A 17,364-nucleotide genomic window follows, 5' to 3' on the forward strand; every position below is an offset into this window, starting at 1 on the left:
AAGCCCCACCCCCTTATCAGGGCTCTGCTTCGCTCACAGCACACTGCCCCCTACCAGCCTCTACAAACTGAACAAGGAAAAAAAACTTGCACAAAACAGAAAAAACACACCATACCCACAAAAAACCTCACTTACTGCCCCTACGAACCAGGGGCTTGCCTCTTCCCTGCTCCGCTAATAGAAGTCCCACTCAAACTCCCCTGTTTACAGCTCTGTTTACTGGCTCCTGTGCATCCATCAAGTCTTGCTTTCCTCATGCAAGGAGGTGGACCCTACTGTTTTGCATATGTGGAGTGGAATACAGTTCATAGATTGTTTCCAGAAGGGATCACAATGAACTAGTCTAACCTACTGCACTACACAGACATAGAACTTTGCTCAGTAACTTCCTGAGGGTTCAAAATTCTTCCCTACTCCATGAGTGAATAATGAGTTCCTTAACTCTCTTAGCAGGCATTGTTGTAGACCTACTGTTGGGAACTTGGTGAGAGATGAGTACATCATGGAGACATATACATACAAGCTGTGTGTTTACCACTGTTGGCATAATTTAATTTTCTTTTCTTCTCTTTAAGTTGGTAGTAGCAATGGAAGAGCTGAAACAATGTCGACTACAACAGAGAAATATTTCTGCTACCGTCGATAAACTAACACTATGTCTTCCTGGTGAGGAATCTGAAATTGATCATTGCTACTGGTACAGTTTCATCTAGATTTAATTTCATATATTTTGTCTTAATGTATGTATGTTTTTTTTCTTTTCTCCCCAGTTCTGGAGATGTACAGCAAACTGAGAGAGCAAATGACATCTAAAAGGTAAATTTTACAGATTGATGCATGTTGAAGAATCACAAAGCACCCATCTGGAGGCCTAAGTTAAACTCAACAAAGGAAGATATTCTCAGGAGTTGAGAGATCTATAGTGCAGTTTGCTCAGCTTCGAAACTATCTAATTTCTCATTAGTAGCTCTCAAACCACTCTTCCGCTCACCCTCTCTTCAGTCTAATCCAAATGCAGGTGCAGATTAGAATAGTCGTCGTAACAATGTATAATCTTTCCTCATATACCAGGTTTTTCTAGTGAATAGGTTCATACTTACACTTACATTTTTATTTATATATTTCAATTTGACTGACACACCCACACTCCCCCCCCATCCTAGGCTCACCAGTCAGTTACATAAAAAATCATTGAACTAGCACTTACTCCAAACTAGAAATAGCTAACCAGACATGAAACACCTTTACCCAACAAATACTATCAGCCCCTGTGCTTCTGCATCCCCAAAGCCTTGGGTAAATTGATACGCTTGCTCCTGAAAGTCAGACTAGAGGGGGGAAGTTAGAGCGTTATTTAGCTGTTCAAGAAGGGGTTTCCCCCATTAGTATGTCTGAGCATGGTGTAAGGTAGCCTACTAGTCTGTCTATTTTTGACTATGTGTATAGCATCGGTGAGGGGCTTATCTGTTGACCGATGAGATGTTCATTAAAATGTTAATTGTAGCTGGGATTCGTAGCGATTGGTGGTGTGTTTGTGGGGGGAGCTGGATCTGATCACAGTGGTGTGAACTGAAAGGAATTTGTATGCCATATGATTCCCTCATTCTAGATAGTGTTTCCATGAACTGATTCTGGGAACCACTTCAATTTTTCTTTTGATTGATTCATTTTGACTTGTATAGAAATTATTATTGAGGGCCATATTTAAGTAAAATCTGAACACTTAGTTTTGTCTGGATTTGATGGCTCCATTTACTAAAGCAGCAAAACAAATTAAACCCTTTTTGCATCTGTCTCCTCTTGATAGCCCATAGAGGATGGGTTGGTAGTCTGAGCTTCAGGTTTGAATACCCTGTCTCAGTTGGTTCACTGTGCGTGATGTGCTGGAGAGGATTGACTGTACAACCCAGAGTACAGGAGAGATTGAGACCCAACGCTTCCTTCTCCAAAATCCAAGGAAGTGAGAGAGATTTCCTCAGATGATCAGGACTCATTAGTCTCATAAAGTGATGAGGAAAAACTGTGCCTAGCCTGGGAGGAAAAAGAGAGATGGCGGAGATATTGCTCGATATACGAACCTGTCACTGCATTAGGATTGAACACTGCTGACAAACTCTTGACAAACCCCCAAAACAGTGTGCGGATCTAACGGGATTTTTCCAACCACTGGCTGACAGCTGAGGGATGTCCTCTTTGGTAACACTTGCATAGCTTTTTATGCCAATAAAGCCCCCCTAAATTGTACGTGGCCACTTAGACAAGACAGTAAGGTATGAGATCCTTTCTGCTCTGGGTTTGTACATGAAAGATTACCAGGGCAATATTCATAAGAGTAGGCCCCAGATATTCTTGGCCAAAAATGCCTTCTTGCCCATCTGTGTACCCGGCTGCCATCCTTTCACCCCAAAAGCATTTGCGTTTCATTGGTGAAATGATCCCTCTGTGCGCGTAGCTTGTTAAGCACTTTGGGATCATTTGGGGTGAAAGATAACCTAATGTAAGATGTTAGATTCAAAAATATCAGATTTCTGTAGTGGGTTGAGGCGCCGCTGTTCTTGTCCGAGAGAGCAGAACGCAGTTGGACGCCTTGCTTGTGCTAAGAACTCACCAGGCACTGTGGGGCTAAAGCTGCATTACTTCATTAATAAAAATCACTGGCCTCTGCACTTACTCCCTGCTCCAGATATTTTAGACTTTGTTTTCGGCAGGCAGTCGTAGACCTCATCAGTGAACACACACTGTTCCTGCAGGCCACATTTTAGCATCTTCTACTTCAATAAACAATATCCTAAAATATAACAAAACCCCAATATGTGTTTATTCCTCCAGTTTAAGCTCTGGCTTTCTGTCCACTCTTAAGTTTTTCTCTCCAGAGGGGATTACATTTTATTGCAAATAGCTTTTTGTACCCCGCTGTAATATAAATAGTGCCCCATGTTACAAGATTAAACTATGTGACTTCTGCTGCTCTTAATGGTCCTTTCAATTTTTAGTTAAAATAATTTCCCCTGACTTGACTGTATGTTTACGTAACAATTGTTTTGAAAAGAGATTTGAGTGTTATTTTTTAAAGTGATATGGTAGTGCATATCTTATGCCTACACACGTATTTTGCTTGAGTTGAGTTTTTTTACTCACATTCTCCTGGCCAAATTTAATCTCTGCTGTGTTCCTACTTAAATTTTCACCTCCACAGCTTTTCCCTTTGGACGTGGTATTCTATATTACATCTCCAAAACTGTGTCCTGTTATGGTTGCCTTATTTCACTCTAGAGACATGTTTGTGCTGATCAAAATAAATTTTCAGAGATATCGCTAACAGCTCCATAGTTAAGGTTTACGTGCTGGGACTGGATGGATCAGTCAATAACTTGCTGTGGTCTGTTCATTCCCTCTGAAGCATCTGGCGTCAGTCGCTGTTGGAGGCAGGATACTGGGCTAGATGGGCCAATGTTCTGATGGTTTTCCCTTCATCAGATCTATTTTATGTTCACAATTAGCTAGCGTAGCTTAGTCCTTTTGGATGGAAGGTGAGTGCTACGTAAATGTGAGTTTACGCTCAAATATGAAGTACAAAGGAATAGAAGTAACAGCATCAGAGCAAAATTCTTTGGGCCAACGATGGCCATTGTATCCTGAGCGGCACCTAGACTGGATTCTCACCGGAGCCTCTGGGCACCATAGTGAAATAAATAAATGAAGAAGCTGGATACGAATAACCGTTTGCATTCCTACGGTGCCTTTTAGCCAAGGATTTCAAAGTGCGTTTCAAACACTGTGTCTTCCGGCACCCCTGTGAGGTAGGGAAGGGATATATAGGAATTACTTGATCCGCCACGTAAATGCAGCCGCTTCTAGGGTGGGAAGCTTTTAACAGTGCTCGGCAATATTGAAAGAATTAGACAGGTAGCCAGATCCAACTCTCAATATGCACAAGACAGACATCTCTTTAGTAAAGCAGAGCCATTTTTACACAATCACTTCTCAGAGTATGTCCACACTTTAATCTTGCTAAACCTCAGTTTATCTATCTGCAAATGTGAGAATAATTCCCCCTATATTGTACATGAGCATTGAGGTGCGTGTACTTCTGTACAGTGGTTTGAGATCCGGGGGTATATAGAAGTGCTAATTTATTGCCATCATCCTTTTATGTCAAGTGGAACAGCAGAATAGTCTTGTATACTTCTGAATCTGATTTACACTCTTCCCAGACATTACCCTGCGTTGAAGACATTAGAGCACCTTGAGCATACGTACTTGCCACAGGTGAGCCACTACCGCTTCTGCAAGATCATGGTGGATAATATCCCTAAACTGCGTGAAGAGATAAAAGACGTTTCCATGTCAGACCTCAAAGACTTCCTGGAGAGCATTCGTAAGCACTCTGACAAGATTGGAGAGACGGCAATGAAACAGGTAGGGTCTTGTGTTGCATTCTACTGATAAGCTTGGCATGCCTGTTCAGTTTTAACTGTCCTTTTCTATGCTAGGGTATCTAACGATTGTAGTTCAATGTTTCAAAAACTGCTTTAACTGTTAAGTGTTGCTATATGAAACGGAATGATCCTTTATTCTACAGCTGCTAGGAGAGTCTGTTTTCTGTTTCTGATGCAGCTGCAAAGTGCTGACATGTTTTTCTGTACTTTGCCCATGACTTCTAGTAGCCCAAAGTCTAGGAGGCCGAGGTGTGTTGTATAATCCAGATCTCCCATTTAGCAGCATAACCTGGCATTTGTGCTGCTGTGCTGTGCATAGTGAAAAATTACAGAGCTGAAAGAACCAGTGTCAATTTCCCATGGTCAGTGTAAAACATTAGCATGCAATATGCTTTCGTTTCTGCATCCTGAGCTCCTTCCAAATAGTAGCTACATTTTTACACTACATGTTTTACAAATACCTTGCCATTGCATTGACTTTGAAAGTGATCCCCGGTTAATTGTACATAAATGTGCATTAAAAAAACCCCAAAACTATTTACAGCAAGGAAATATGACTTTTCTTACTATTCTTTAAAACTTCTCAATGATTTTTTCTTTATCTTCTAAATGCCATTCTTTCTACAATCTTTTCCATTAATTGGTTTCCTTCATGTTGTGTCTGCTGTTATTATCCTTGTTCAGAAACCCTCCTGCAACATAATATAGAATAGGCTTTCTACTCTGAGCTCCATTACTTTGGGAATAATGGAGAGCAAACTTTTTCCATTCTACCTAGTACTTAAGTTAAGTCAAGTTAGCATTTCTGAATCTGCAAAGAAAATGGCTCTGATCATCTCATCCTGTCAGAGACTCAGGCATAGTAACAATGTCTGGAAAGTGTTTTTTTGTCTCCTGGTATTTAAATTGGTCTTATTAACTGTTCTGAATTTACCTGATGCTAACAGTTACTAGAAGACATAATTGTTTATGGAAAGACTTTTTTTTTTTTTTTTTCTGGCCATGAAAGCCAATCCAGTTTCTTGAAAGGTCATTCTTTGCTGTGTGCGTGGAAAGAAGTAATAGTTTTCAGTCACTTTTTTTAGGGGTCCAACTAATGAAGGGAATGTGCTGTTCTTCAGATACGCTCCATGTCTAGCTAAGGAGGCTTGCTAATTGTTGGAACGTAAGGGCTTGCAGATGTTCTGTCTGATTGTTTTAGTTTCCAGTGTTGTCATCATGGTGACATTGGGGGCAGGGGTGAGGCTAGTTTAATGCACATTGAAATCTCATAGCAGTATGCGTTGGTGTCTTGTGGGCAGAGGTGACATGGGAGAGGTGCACACATACACCCGTGGAGTGGGTAGGCAGAATAAGAGTCCGATGAATCCATCTCTTCATCCTCGCATATCCGCATCCCACATTGCTTCCTCCTCTGCTCTCTCTCCATCTCTGGCGAGGATCCTTATTACTCTGCCCTAGCCTTCTCCTGCACCCGCTCTACTCCCAGAAATGGACTAGTCTCATCCTCACCACCTCCCCTTTCATTTCTGCTACTCCCAATGGAGTGGCTAGGCCACCTCAAACACACGCTGCAGATTCTGATCTGTGTCTCATGTCCCTCCATTGCCTTGCACTCACTGAAACCTGGCTCATCCCATCTAGTACAGCCTTTCTCATGGTGGGGTCTCCTCCTCTCTCTCACACGCCGTCTCTCTTGTCACTTCCAATTCTTCCTTCTTCCACCTTCAGTCTTTTCAAACTACACATAATCCGTCTCTTTTTCCCCATCCTCTTCCCCTCCAGGTAGTTATCCATCACATTCCTCTTGATTTAGAGTGTGTGTCAGACTTGGTTCCTTCAACTTGTAGTTGATGACCCTGTGATGACTTGGGGAATCTGTCTGTACAACTTATGAGTTTTGATTGATATGATGAAGTTATTATGAAATTGCTGTATCATGGGATGCCCCTGTACGTATGTAGATTCCACCCTTGCTGACAAGGCTGTGTCACATCCTTGCCAAGCCAGGGATAATGATTAAGGCTACATTTTAGTCATGGGTATTTTTAGTAAAAGTCATGGACAGGTTATGGGCCAGGAATTTTTGTTTGCTGCCTGGCCCGTTACCTGTCCACGACTTGTACTTCCTCCAACTTATTTCGGGGGAGGAGAGAGTGGAAAATTCCCAAACCAGACAGAGACAAAGGTGACAAAGCTGGAGTTTTAAAAGGGTCTCTTGAGGTGGGCGGGGAGAGAGACTGGGTAAGCCACACTGGAAACATGGGGCAGGAGAGAAGATGCGGATGGACCAGCAAGGGCAGAGTGTGTGTGCTGCGGGAGGGGGGGGGGGGGGGGGGGGGGGGGAGGGAGGCTCCATGTTTCAGAACACAAGCTGTCACCACAACAGAAAGAACCTGGATGGCTCCTGTGGACTCTTTCCCCATCCCAAAGAATGCTCTGGAGTGGTAAGGAACTGAAGGCATATGGGGTTTATTTTTTTAGTATAGAGCTGTGCATTTTTAGTATAGAGCTGTGCAATGGTGTTAGAACCCTCTGCAAAGTCTGTGCTGTGTTACACTATTCACATACCCTTGAACAGGTGAACTGTGGGCCCAGAATATCCACGGGGCTGGGATTCTGGGGGAGGGTGTGGTTGAGCTGTGTGGTGAACCTGAGGAGTCCACACTGGTTCCCTGGACTGGGCTGTGTGTAGTGAGGTTGCAGATCTCACAAGGAGCATACTAGACAGAGCGTTTGTGCTTTGAGACTATATCTAGGGGCAGCACTTGGGCTTCATTTAGACTCCAGAGGCTTAAATCCCGCAGGGATTCTGTGGCTGGATCCACTCCCAGCGATGTGAAGAGTACACAAGGCGGGGGTGCTCTTGACAGACCCCTGCAACCCTGTTGCCTCTGGCTTCTTCACCCTTACCTCTCTGATTTGATATTCAGCCCTAGTTAAAATCTCTTGGCTATTGTTACGGTCACTCCCTGCATCTGGTCTTCAGTAAGCACTGCTGTCTCTTTTGCCCTCTTTGAAAAATTTTCTCTCTGATCACTGCCTCATATGTTTCAGTAGTGCTTGATCTCCTGCTGCCTTCCTGTTCATCCATCACCTCTTTGGTCTTAAAGGCTTCTGAACTGAATTGCATCATTTTGGATTACAGGGTTTTTTTCCAGTGACCCTTTTTAGGCTGCACAGGATCTGTTGAGTATCTTTTGGTTACTTGGGGAAAAAGCTTAAGAAGGAAATTTTTTTTCTTCTAGGCAGAAGCTAATAAAATGCTAAGCGAAACAGACTATTGGACAGAGGACATGTGACAGCCTGACTCACTAAATAGCAAATATTTAGAAATCTTGAGTATGCTCTACCGCTAGCTTCCATTTCTATAACACCTTTCGTACAAAAGGATCCCAAAGATTTTGGCGGGCTTAGTAAACTAAGATGCAAACTGTAAAACAGGGATTGTTTCGTCCACTGCTGAAGTGCATCTGTCTCTGGGTTGGGGCCTGCTGTTTGTTTTTAAAGGCACAATGGCATTACATAGCAGCTTAGGAAATGATGCAAAGAATGCCACTTCCCATTGAAAGTGCCAGGGAAGTTGGAATTTGACCAGTCCATTGGGTTTACTCTGGCAAAAGTGCCATGTGATCTTTAATGATCAAAAATGACCAGGGTCCTAAATTTTGTGTTGCCAGCAGCAGTGTCCCTTCACGTATTATATTGATAGAACTGAAGGAAAGAGCTCCCCCTGCTGACTTACAACACCACTTCTTGCATCACTGTAGCTTTTGCTTAATCTGTTCGGTTTCTGGTTGATAGTCGCTCCGTAATAATATCTGGCCTGGGAGAGTGTTGAACAGCGATTGGCAGTTCTAGAGGGCCTATGCATTCGGTTTAAATGAGCATAGCATACATTCTGTTCCACTCTGATTTTGCCAATGGGGAGCAGAAAGAGTTTGAAGGAAATGATGTTTTTGTAGCATTACGAATCTGAGGCCAATGATGACAAGAGCTGAACATTTCATTTTGTGATACTCAAAATTATCTGTCTTGGAACACAGGAAGCTGTAGTTGTGTCTCTGGCTGGCATTCAAAGATGCTGGGAGTTCTTTGGCTCCCTCTGTTGGACAGGAAACTGACAGTGGGGGGTGAAGTCAAGTCATAGTTCCTGGGGTCAGTCTTACGAAGGAACCGGGAGACTTTTGTGTTGCTCCATCGAGAAACTATTTTTTAATTCCTTTGCCACGTGTCTGTGTTTTAACTCTGAACCTTATTACCTATTATCCCTTGGGAATCTCTGTTGCCCCAAATATTGTTACTAAATATACAGCACTCAGGCAGATGAAAGTGTCTCAGTGTTGAACTTGCTTTGGACTTTGGCCCCGTGAACCTGGTTTTTTTTTTTTTTTTTAGATCTGAGTTATAGGGTTGTTGGGAATGAATTACATCTTATTAACACTTGATGATATCCAGTATGTATTTGTATTATATAGCTTAACATCTGAAATATTTCAGGCGTGTGAAAGAGGTTGCTTAAAACGGTGCCGCATGCTAAGTATCCAGTGTGAGCCCTGTGAGCGTTTTGACACGGGGGGCCAAAAATAACCAATCCATAAGTCATTATCGGATAAAGTTTATGTCTGGACGGCCAAAACCATTCAGCCTGCTTTTCAAAGAGACCGATGGAAACAAGCATATTTTTCATAGCATCTGTAGGATGAATTGACACAGTTTATGTTGAGTAGGTAGTGATCTCTTGTTACGAGTCTAAATGTGCTGGTATTTTCGTCATTTTTTTAAGGTGCTATTTAGTTGTTTTAGCCACAGATCCTGTTATTTCAAGCCAAATATAACAATTGTATGGTGAAAATATAGACCCATAACATTTTTTGAACCTTTCAGGGGGTGTAAAGTGTGACTTGGGGGTATGTATTCCTAGAAAGTGGTAAAACGTATCAGCCACCCAAACTCTTAAAAATCTGTTGAGATATACAAACCTAATCAGTGTTAATCTGTGTTTGATAGGAGTGCAATGTCTTTTCACACACAACTTTGCACTTCCTTGATGTCAGTCATCTGAGGAAGACGGGGCACTTACAAACACTGCCTCGTAACAGCCCTGTGGGAAAAGCAAGTATTCTACCGAGGGAGAAACTGATAAAGATTCAATTACATTGTGTGACACTGGGCAAGCATCATTGCAGATCTTAGACTAGAATACAGATCTCCTGACTGCATCTTTTTCTGAAATTGTTATGGACTAGGCTTCATCTTTTTTAGATATAATACAGCACTTTATTGCTTGCTAAGGTTTGGACAAAGATCACTAAAGTATATCTGCATATATGCTGCTATCATAATACTACACTTACTATTTAAAAGGAAATGTCAGCACAGATGTCCGATTTCTTTCATATTTTTCTAACTTCTTTTAATTTGAGACCATAATTGCTAATATACATTAATTATAATTGTATAGTTATTCGTGGTATCATTGCAGGGTGAAGTTAAGGTTGTTACGGCATTCAAACATTGCATTTCCAGACCCTAATATGTTTGGATTTCTTTTAAATTACATCTGAACTCTGAATTCCCTGGATTTATAATGCTTAGTTTTGAGGTACAAACATCTCTGTATGATTTTTACTCTAAATTACTGATGTGGTCTCTCAGCCTTAACTGCTTCTTTACAGAGTTTTTGTCTGGGAATGTCGAATAACAACACACCTAAATGGCGGAAGGTAAATTTATTGTTTAATGTATATAGCAACATTACTGTATACAGTACTTTGACAAATATTTAAATTTAATAAATAGCAATTGCAGAATTGGCACGAGTATTTACCATCCCAGGCAGAAATCTACTTGCTTGCCTGCCCTTTGCCATGATGATCATGGAAAACTAATATTTACGTGCCCTGGATGATAAGAACTTCGTAAGTTTGATATATCTCCTCAGTAATCTTGCATTCTTACTGGATTTAGGTTGACACTGTGATGTCCTTAGGTTGACTAGTACCTCACATTGTGATTCCACTGAAGCCAAGAGGACGACTTGTCGTATAGGGTGCTACTAATCAGTGGTTCTCAACCTGCAGCCCGGGGGCCTCTTGCGGCACAATTAGCATAAGCTGTGACCCATGTGACATCCTCAGGGCCATTCTGGTAGTATTGGATGCATCCCACATAACACAGTATGGGCCGCATATGTGGCCCACAGTGGTAAATAGGTTGAGAACCACTGGCTTAGTAAAGGGTTAGCTGGTTTTCAGAACCCTGATCTGAGGCTGGTTGGGACCTAGTGTGAATCTCTTCGGCTTTCTGTTTCAGCTTGCTTTCACAATGGCTGACATATTTCCAAACATCTGAGGACGTTCTTGTCAGTTAATTTATTTGAATTGATGGTGATAAGTAGAGACGTGGCATGTGGCAATTTCAGTATTATTGGGAAATCCTGCTATGTCCCTGTGCTTCGTTTTAAATGTAAACACATGCACACCATCGTGAGCCAAATGAGCAAAGCAATTCCTCTCTGGAAAGGGGGATAGAATGACATTTTCTCAGACTGCTGCTAGAACTCCAGATGCTGATTGCTGGCCTTTCGATGGCCCGGGAAAAATGTTAAGAAATGCATTTTGTGCAGTGGTTTTAATTATCATCATCCCCAAGATTTTTAAACTTTGTATAATCTTCTGTAACACATATGGAAGTTGTTTTTTCTTTGTATGTATATTTTATAGTAAATTAGATTTAACTGTACTTCTCTGAATGCATTGTGCGGAGAATGTCCCCGCTCTACTGTGTGTCAGACTCTTGGCAAGAGCAGATCTATTCCAAAGGTCGTTTCTTGTGCTTTGCCTTTCGTGCTTGCCTTGTTTCAGTCTTAGGATCCCCTGCCACGTGGGTTGCGTACACCAGTGCCAAGTTTGAGGTTAGTTCTTAATGTGCTTGTAAGATCCCTGTGTCGTGCTTATTTCTATGGGACCTTGTTTTACAGACATGGCCGAGGACTGATAAAGTATTCCTCAGGTTTCAGAGCTTCCACTGAATGCTTTAATCTTGTCCCAGGCCAGATGTTTTCTTTAACAAGCACAAAAACTACAATAAATTAAAATAATGTTGAGTCTGACAAAAGGAAGGTAACTTTAAAGGGGAAAAACCCTGTGAAAAGGACCAGCCAGGTCACCTAGTGATGGCGCAATGTCAGACTATCTACTTTGTTTCGCTCTTCTAATTTCCCTCTTGTTTTTCCCCACCTGGATAGTTTGGTAATGTGGAACTGATTTTCTGAAATACTGTAACTGCAATAGAAACTTAGTTTGGATGGTGGTGGTGTTATTTGGATTAAACTAGTATCTTCGGGGCCCCCCTTGTGCCAGCTGCTTTTCAAACAAGTGCTATGAAGACAGTCTGTTGCTGTCCAGGCTTGTGACAAGAGGCAGCAGGTGCATGAAGCAGACAAAAATAGGAAGGAGTTTGACAAGGAAGCAGTGAAACAGCATGATGTCTTTCTGTAGTAGATTATTTTACTATTAACAGCTGTTTAATCGAAAGATGCCATTTTAAAACACACTAGTTTGAGAAGACTTAAAATGTTTTAGTTAACCATGTAATGCACGTATGTGCAGACAGAGACTAATTTAATGGATTAATATTCATTAAACTGTCAAGCCATCATATATCAGGGGGTAGCCGTGTTAGTCTGTATCTACAAAAACAACAAGGAGTCTGGTGGCACCTTAAAGACTAACAGATTTATTTGGGCATAAGCTTTCGTGAATAAAAACCATAAAAACCTCACTTCTTTGGATGCATTGAGTGAAAGTTACAGATGCAGGCATTATATACTGACACATGGAGAGCAGGGAGTTAAGCCATCATAAAATCTCCTCTTCCCAACCCACTTTCTGTTATCAGCCCAACCCTATTAGAAAAAGCTTGAGAAAATAAACTGGCTTTCCATTTTATTTCAGTACAAAATGCCTGTGTAAAAAGAAATATTCATTTTTATTTCATCTTTAATTTTTCCTTCTAATCTTAGGCTGCTACTTCATTAAGATTTGACATGTAAAATTGTATTCCGACCATTTTACGACTGACTGAGTTGATCATTTAGCACTTGCCATTCATTATATAATTAATCTGAAAATTTCCTAGGAGAGATTCAGTAAAGTGTCTTCCTCCAAATACTGTATTTGTAACTTAAATCTACACATTCTGTTACGGTCAGGGTGAGATCTTCAAAGGTTTACAGTTCCTCTTTAAAATTGTTAGAAACTGTTGAAAAATACTCTCTGGATTCTAAATACCTTTTCTTTCAAGCCGACAGGTGTTTGAGAATCCACCACATCTCTGGTATGTTCCAGTGATTAATTGCACTCTTGTGGCTGGCCATCTCTGCATTAGGGGTTCACAGACAGTAAAGGATTGGATGCTATTGCAAATTAGGACAGGTACATTCGCTAAGCTGTGCAAGTAGCAGAAGTGTGGGCGCTAGTGAGCTAGAGTGTTGATACTAGCCTGTCTGTCTGTATATCTCTCTCATGAGCATTATTTTCATCCAAAACCAAGGCAAAAATATTGGTGTAATACCTTCCAAACAGTGGGATCTTTCATACAAATTGTACCTAAGATGCTTTAGAGCTTACACAAATAGCTGAGACAGGGAAATATCTGTTTAGAGTTGAGATTGAAAAAGAGACGTAAAAAGCCTTTTCAGGATAGCAGGAGATACAGAGGAGAAGACTCTGGCATTGACAATAGGGGGATTGTATGGAGAACCAAACAGGAAACCAGTGCTACAAGAATAGATGGCACAGGGTTGCAAGCAGAGAGAGTTGGAATAACTAAAGGAAAGATTTTAAGAATGATTTAAAAGTGGATCCTGAAATGAATGGAAGAGCCAATGGAGTTAACCAAAGGTAGATTTGGTGTGATGTGGGAGGGCTTCCTTGTATGTGTGAGGAGGTAGGCAGCAGCATTCTGACCAGGCTTGGAGTCTGGTGAACTGGGACTCGGGGAAGCCAGCAGCCAAGGAGGAAGGAGATGAAGGCATGGATGAGGATTTCAGTGGAGGTGGAGGCCAATGGCACATGTGGGCCATGCTGTGGAGGTGGTGATAGGTACATTTGCTGATATAAGCACGTTTCTGTTCCCGTGATGCGTGATGTTTGAGGTCTTTATGCTTTCCTGTGCTTTTCCCCACATCACAAGATTTGAGCACAAATGTGCTTATTATCATAAAAGAACTTTTATTCTAATGTTTCCTGGCTTTTCATGGAATATTTTTCTGTTTATTTAAGAGGAACTCTGTGCCTTTAAGTCTGTGTTTAACATTTATACTTTATAGAAATGTTATTAACTAATGGGGATTCTTCTGATTTTTTTATGACCTCAAAAATGAAACAGCTAAATCATAGAGTTGATTTATTTCAGTGTATCTATGACTAATGGCCACAGGGACTATAGTATTCCTGTAGCATACCAGGCTGCTCTATGGAGCTGTTCGTAGATGTGTCTACGTCATTCATAAGTAAACTCAAAAGTTTAATTATAGGGCAGCCCTGTGCTGGACCAGTTTTTCCTCTAGTTGCTTTTTAGGTCATTTTAAACTCCTGAAACCCAGGGATGTTTCTCAAAATAAATCCTTCATCCTCCAACTGTCATAACTGAAAAAGGCTAACAAAAGCAGAGAAATATCAAATTGAAACCAGCCATTTTTAACTTACGCCATGCCTACTTATTGTGCCAGAGGACTGTAGCTATATGGGATATCTGGAATACCACACTGAAGTGAGCTAAGGGGAACTGTTCAGTTGACCTGTATTGCTTTATTCCTGGGACGCTAGCTCATCGCCTAGCACATTAGGGCCACAGGCTTGGTTGGGCTCTCTAGGTGTTAATGGAATAACATTTAAGAGTTTCCCAAATTAATCAACCTTTAATTATTTTTAAAAGTCCCTTTAAAAGTTTTTAGTCTTAGGTGCTTGTATTGTGTATAAATTGTAACTTCCCTTTACTGTCTGTAGCTGGTGGATATTCTAGTCATTGTACCAAGGCTGACAGTAGATATTACAAGTAAAGTTGATAAGGTTCTGGGAGCCCATGTTAACCTAGTAGGGCAGCAGAATATGTAGTACTGTGCATGAGTATGGAACGCCTCGCCTGCAGAAGTTAACAATTTACAAAGATGGTTGACCATTAATTTCACTCGCAAATGGGGGAAGTAAGGTACAGACTGGTTAAGTGACTTGTCTGAGATGAAGTCTTTCACAATGTCAGGGATAGATCCCAGACGTGCCTAGAATTTTGTATCCACTTAAAACTGCAGAGGTTTGTTTTAGAGACTATATGTTGGAGTTTGGTCTGGGCACTGGATCTAGAATGACCACCAGGGGGCAAGACTTACGTTTTATGATTCATCTGAAAGATAGCTCCTCTGGCGGCATGTTGTCCACTATACATAACACCCCCCTGGGCACCATCATTGCCAGGTGACTTTTAGAGGCGTTCTCGATTACTGACCTGGGCCAGCCCTTTTCAGTTAGTGAGATCTGAGCAGATGACAGGTAATATGGAAACGGGCGCCCTCTAAAACTCAACAAAAGAGCATTTCAGCTCATTGGGAAATTCTGGACTCTGGTGTGCTAATGAGTTTTATAGTAGAACATATATTAAGGGACTATTACACTTTACAATGGATCTTACTGATTAAGATCTCCATAGCCTCTAACTCGGGAGCACACGTTGTATGACACTACTGTACAAATTACAAATGGGTGTGTGTGACCAAAACAAAGTGAAATCCTTCAGCAAACTAGGTTTTTGAGTTTTTTTTTTTTTTAATTTAACTGAAAAATGGGGAAGAGGTGAGAGTGAGGGTTACAGCAAAAGACAACCTGATTACTCTTACACAGGAACTGGTGGAAAATGTGAAAGTACTGTGCCATTGATCAGAAGCCTAAAGAGAATGAATCCACAGAACACAGCAATGAAACGGTATTTCAAGGTAACAAGCCTTAGGGAATTAAGTGTAGGTAGGCGTGGCAGAATTCACCTTTATTTATACAATTTCTATAATAATAATACCAGGTTATTTTTAAGCAAATTTCTGATTTGTAATGATTTGAATTTTCATAGTTGTGGGAAATTGAGAGGTCAGACAATAATTCTTTAAAGACAATAGAGGTTAAGGTTCAAAAAGTTAAAGCTTTCTGACCAGTAAACACAGTGTCAACATCATATGTCAAAATATCCATCGTAAATCGCCTTAAATCAGGCTCTAAGTTCCCAAGTAGAATTTTCTTTGCCTAAGTGTAAATTTTGATTTTATATCGATGGAAACATTTTTGGCTGGCTTGTGTGTGGATGGTGATATCAATGTAGCTCAACTTTCTCTGATGAAATCTAATCCTTCCCAAGCCCTTCCATTGGTGGAGAGAGTCATTGAAACTGAGGAGCTACCTGAGTGTTTACCAGCTGAGGATCTAACCTATAGGTAGTGTGGTGGTGGTTCTTCTTCTGGTGTCTTTGTCACAAGCGATATGTTTTTCCAGAACCGTGCGTGCACAAACAGCGCTTTCCATCGCTGCAGTGAGGTCCTGCTTTGTACAGGTCTCCCCAAAAAGCGTAGTGCAGTGCAATGGATAGATCTGTTCCTTGCTGGAAGTAGCTCTTTCTGCATGGCCTTTTGTAAATACTGTACGAGTAGGAAGAATACAAAAAAAATCACTCCCAAACCTCCGATGATCTGAAATTGGGAAGTGAATTTAGGTCCAGAAATCATGTGGTAGTAACATGATTTTAATTTCATATGTAACCTCAAGAATGATTTCTGCATCACCCATGAGCTTTTTAAAGTTTTTATGTAATAAGGAAGATTTGGGGGGTCGCTCTTTTCTCTGTCAGTTAAATTTTTGATTGTAGCTTAGTGTCGGTTTGGTGAGTTGGCTGATACGCAGTAACAAGCGAGTGGGGTCAGTGGCGAGAGAGCCTTACAGTGTTCTGTTTAGGGCTTTGGTTTTTTTACGTTTTTTCCTCTTAAAAATTGTTCATGAATTTAGCTGTTGTGAAAACAAGGAATGACTAGAGCTGACTAAAGCCAGGCATTGAGTTACCGGTCACAGCACAAGCTTTCCTGCACGGTTCTGCACTGTGTGATATCTATCATGACTTATAAGAAGCCTGCTATTAGTTCTGTGCCTTGCTTTAATTTAGACTGCCTGTTGTATTGAATCTACAATATGCACAAATGGACAAGGAGGATGACATTTTAACAGGGTTAGAGTTTGTCTTTACAGGTGTCAAGACTGATTCCCCACTCTGGCACATCGAGTGCAGAAGGTGGGGGCCACTCCAGGCTTGTATTAAACTCCCAAGGTTACAGCTTTTTTCTGACTTTGGCTTGGTAAACGCTGCCACCACCCAAATGCAAAAACCCTTTTTGGAACCCAGGAAGGCACACTTGGGAAATCATTCCTGTGGGTTACCCTCAAGCCCTTTTACCCCCTCTCCAGGGAAGAGCTGAGAAAGAAAACAAAGGAAATTAGCTGTTGCACCAGCTAATTAAACAACATATGCACAGACCTTTTAAGACACAAAACCAATCAGTTTTTTTTTAAAGGTAAATTTTATTAAAAATAAATAAATAAAGAAAGAAAACACATCTGGAAAATCAGGCTATTGCTAGATTTTATAAAGCAATTGAGAAGGGGTTAAACACCAGGAATGGCTCCTTGGGGTCCAGCTTAACGTTACAAAAGAAAACAAAAATACCTGAGCTTAGCACAGAGGAAACCCACAAGCCAAAATAAAGAAATAAACCTGATTGCTTCTATCTAAACATCCCCTGTCCCAATGACTCCTTCTAGGTATGGAAGATAATTTTTCATACCTAGTTCAAACTTTACACAACATTCCTGCTGCCCCTGTCTCTTCAGCC

At 41.1% G+C, this 17,364-nt stretch overlaps 1 protein-coding gene across 5 annotated transcripts in view; it reads left to right on the forward strand.

The window, feature by feature from the left end:
• EXOC6B (exocyst complex component 6B) overlaps positions 1–17,364 on the forward strand; it is a 374,729-nt gene that overhangs the window by 9,369 nt on the left and 347,996 nt on the right. For all 5 annotated transcript variants that reach the window (XM_034770772.1, XM_034770773.1, XM_034770774.1 and 2 more), the window contains exons 3-5: positions 576–666; positions 771–816; positions 4,215–4,419. In XM_034770772.1, the coding sequence (XP_034626663.1) occupies positions 576–666; positions 771–816; positions 4,215–4,419 (342 nt within the window). The remainder of the gene's footprint in view (positions 1–575; positions 667–770; positions 817–4,214; positions 4,420–17,364) is intronic.

The sequence above is a fragment of the Trachemys scripta genome, chromosome 5, assembly GCF_013100865.1.
Source record: "Trachemys scripta elegans isolate TJP31775 chromosome 5, CAS_Tse_1.0, whole genome shotgun sequence".
NCBI classification, from domain to species: Eukaryota; Metazoa; Chordata; order Testudines; family Emydidae; genus Trachemys; species Trachemys scripta.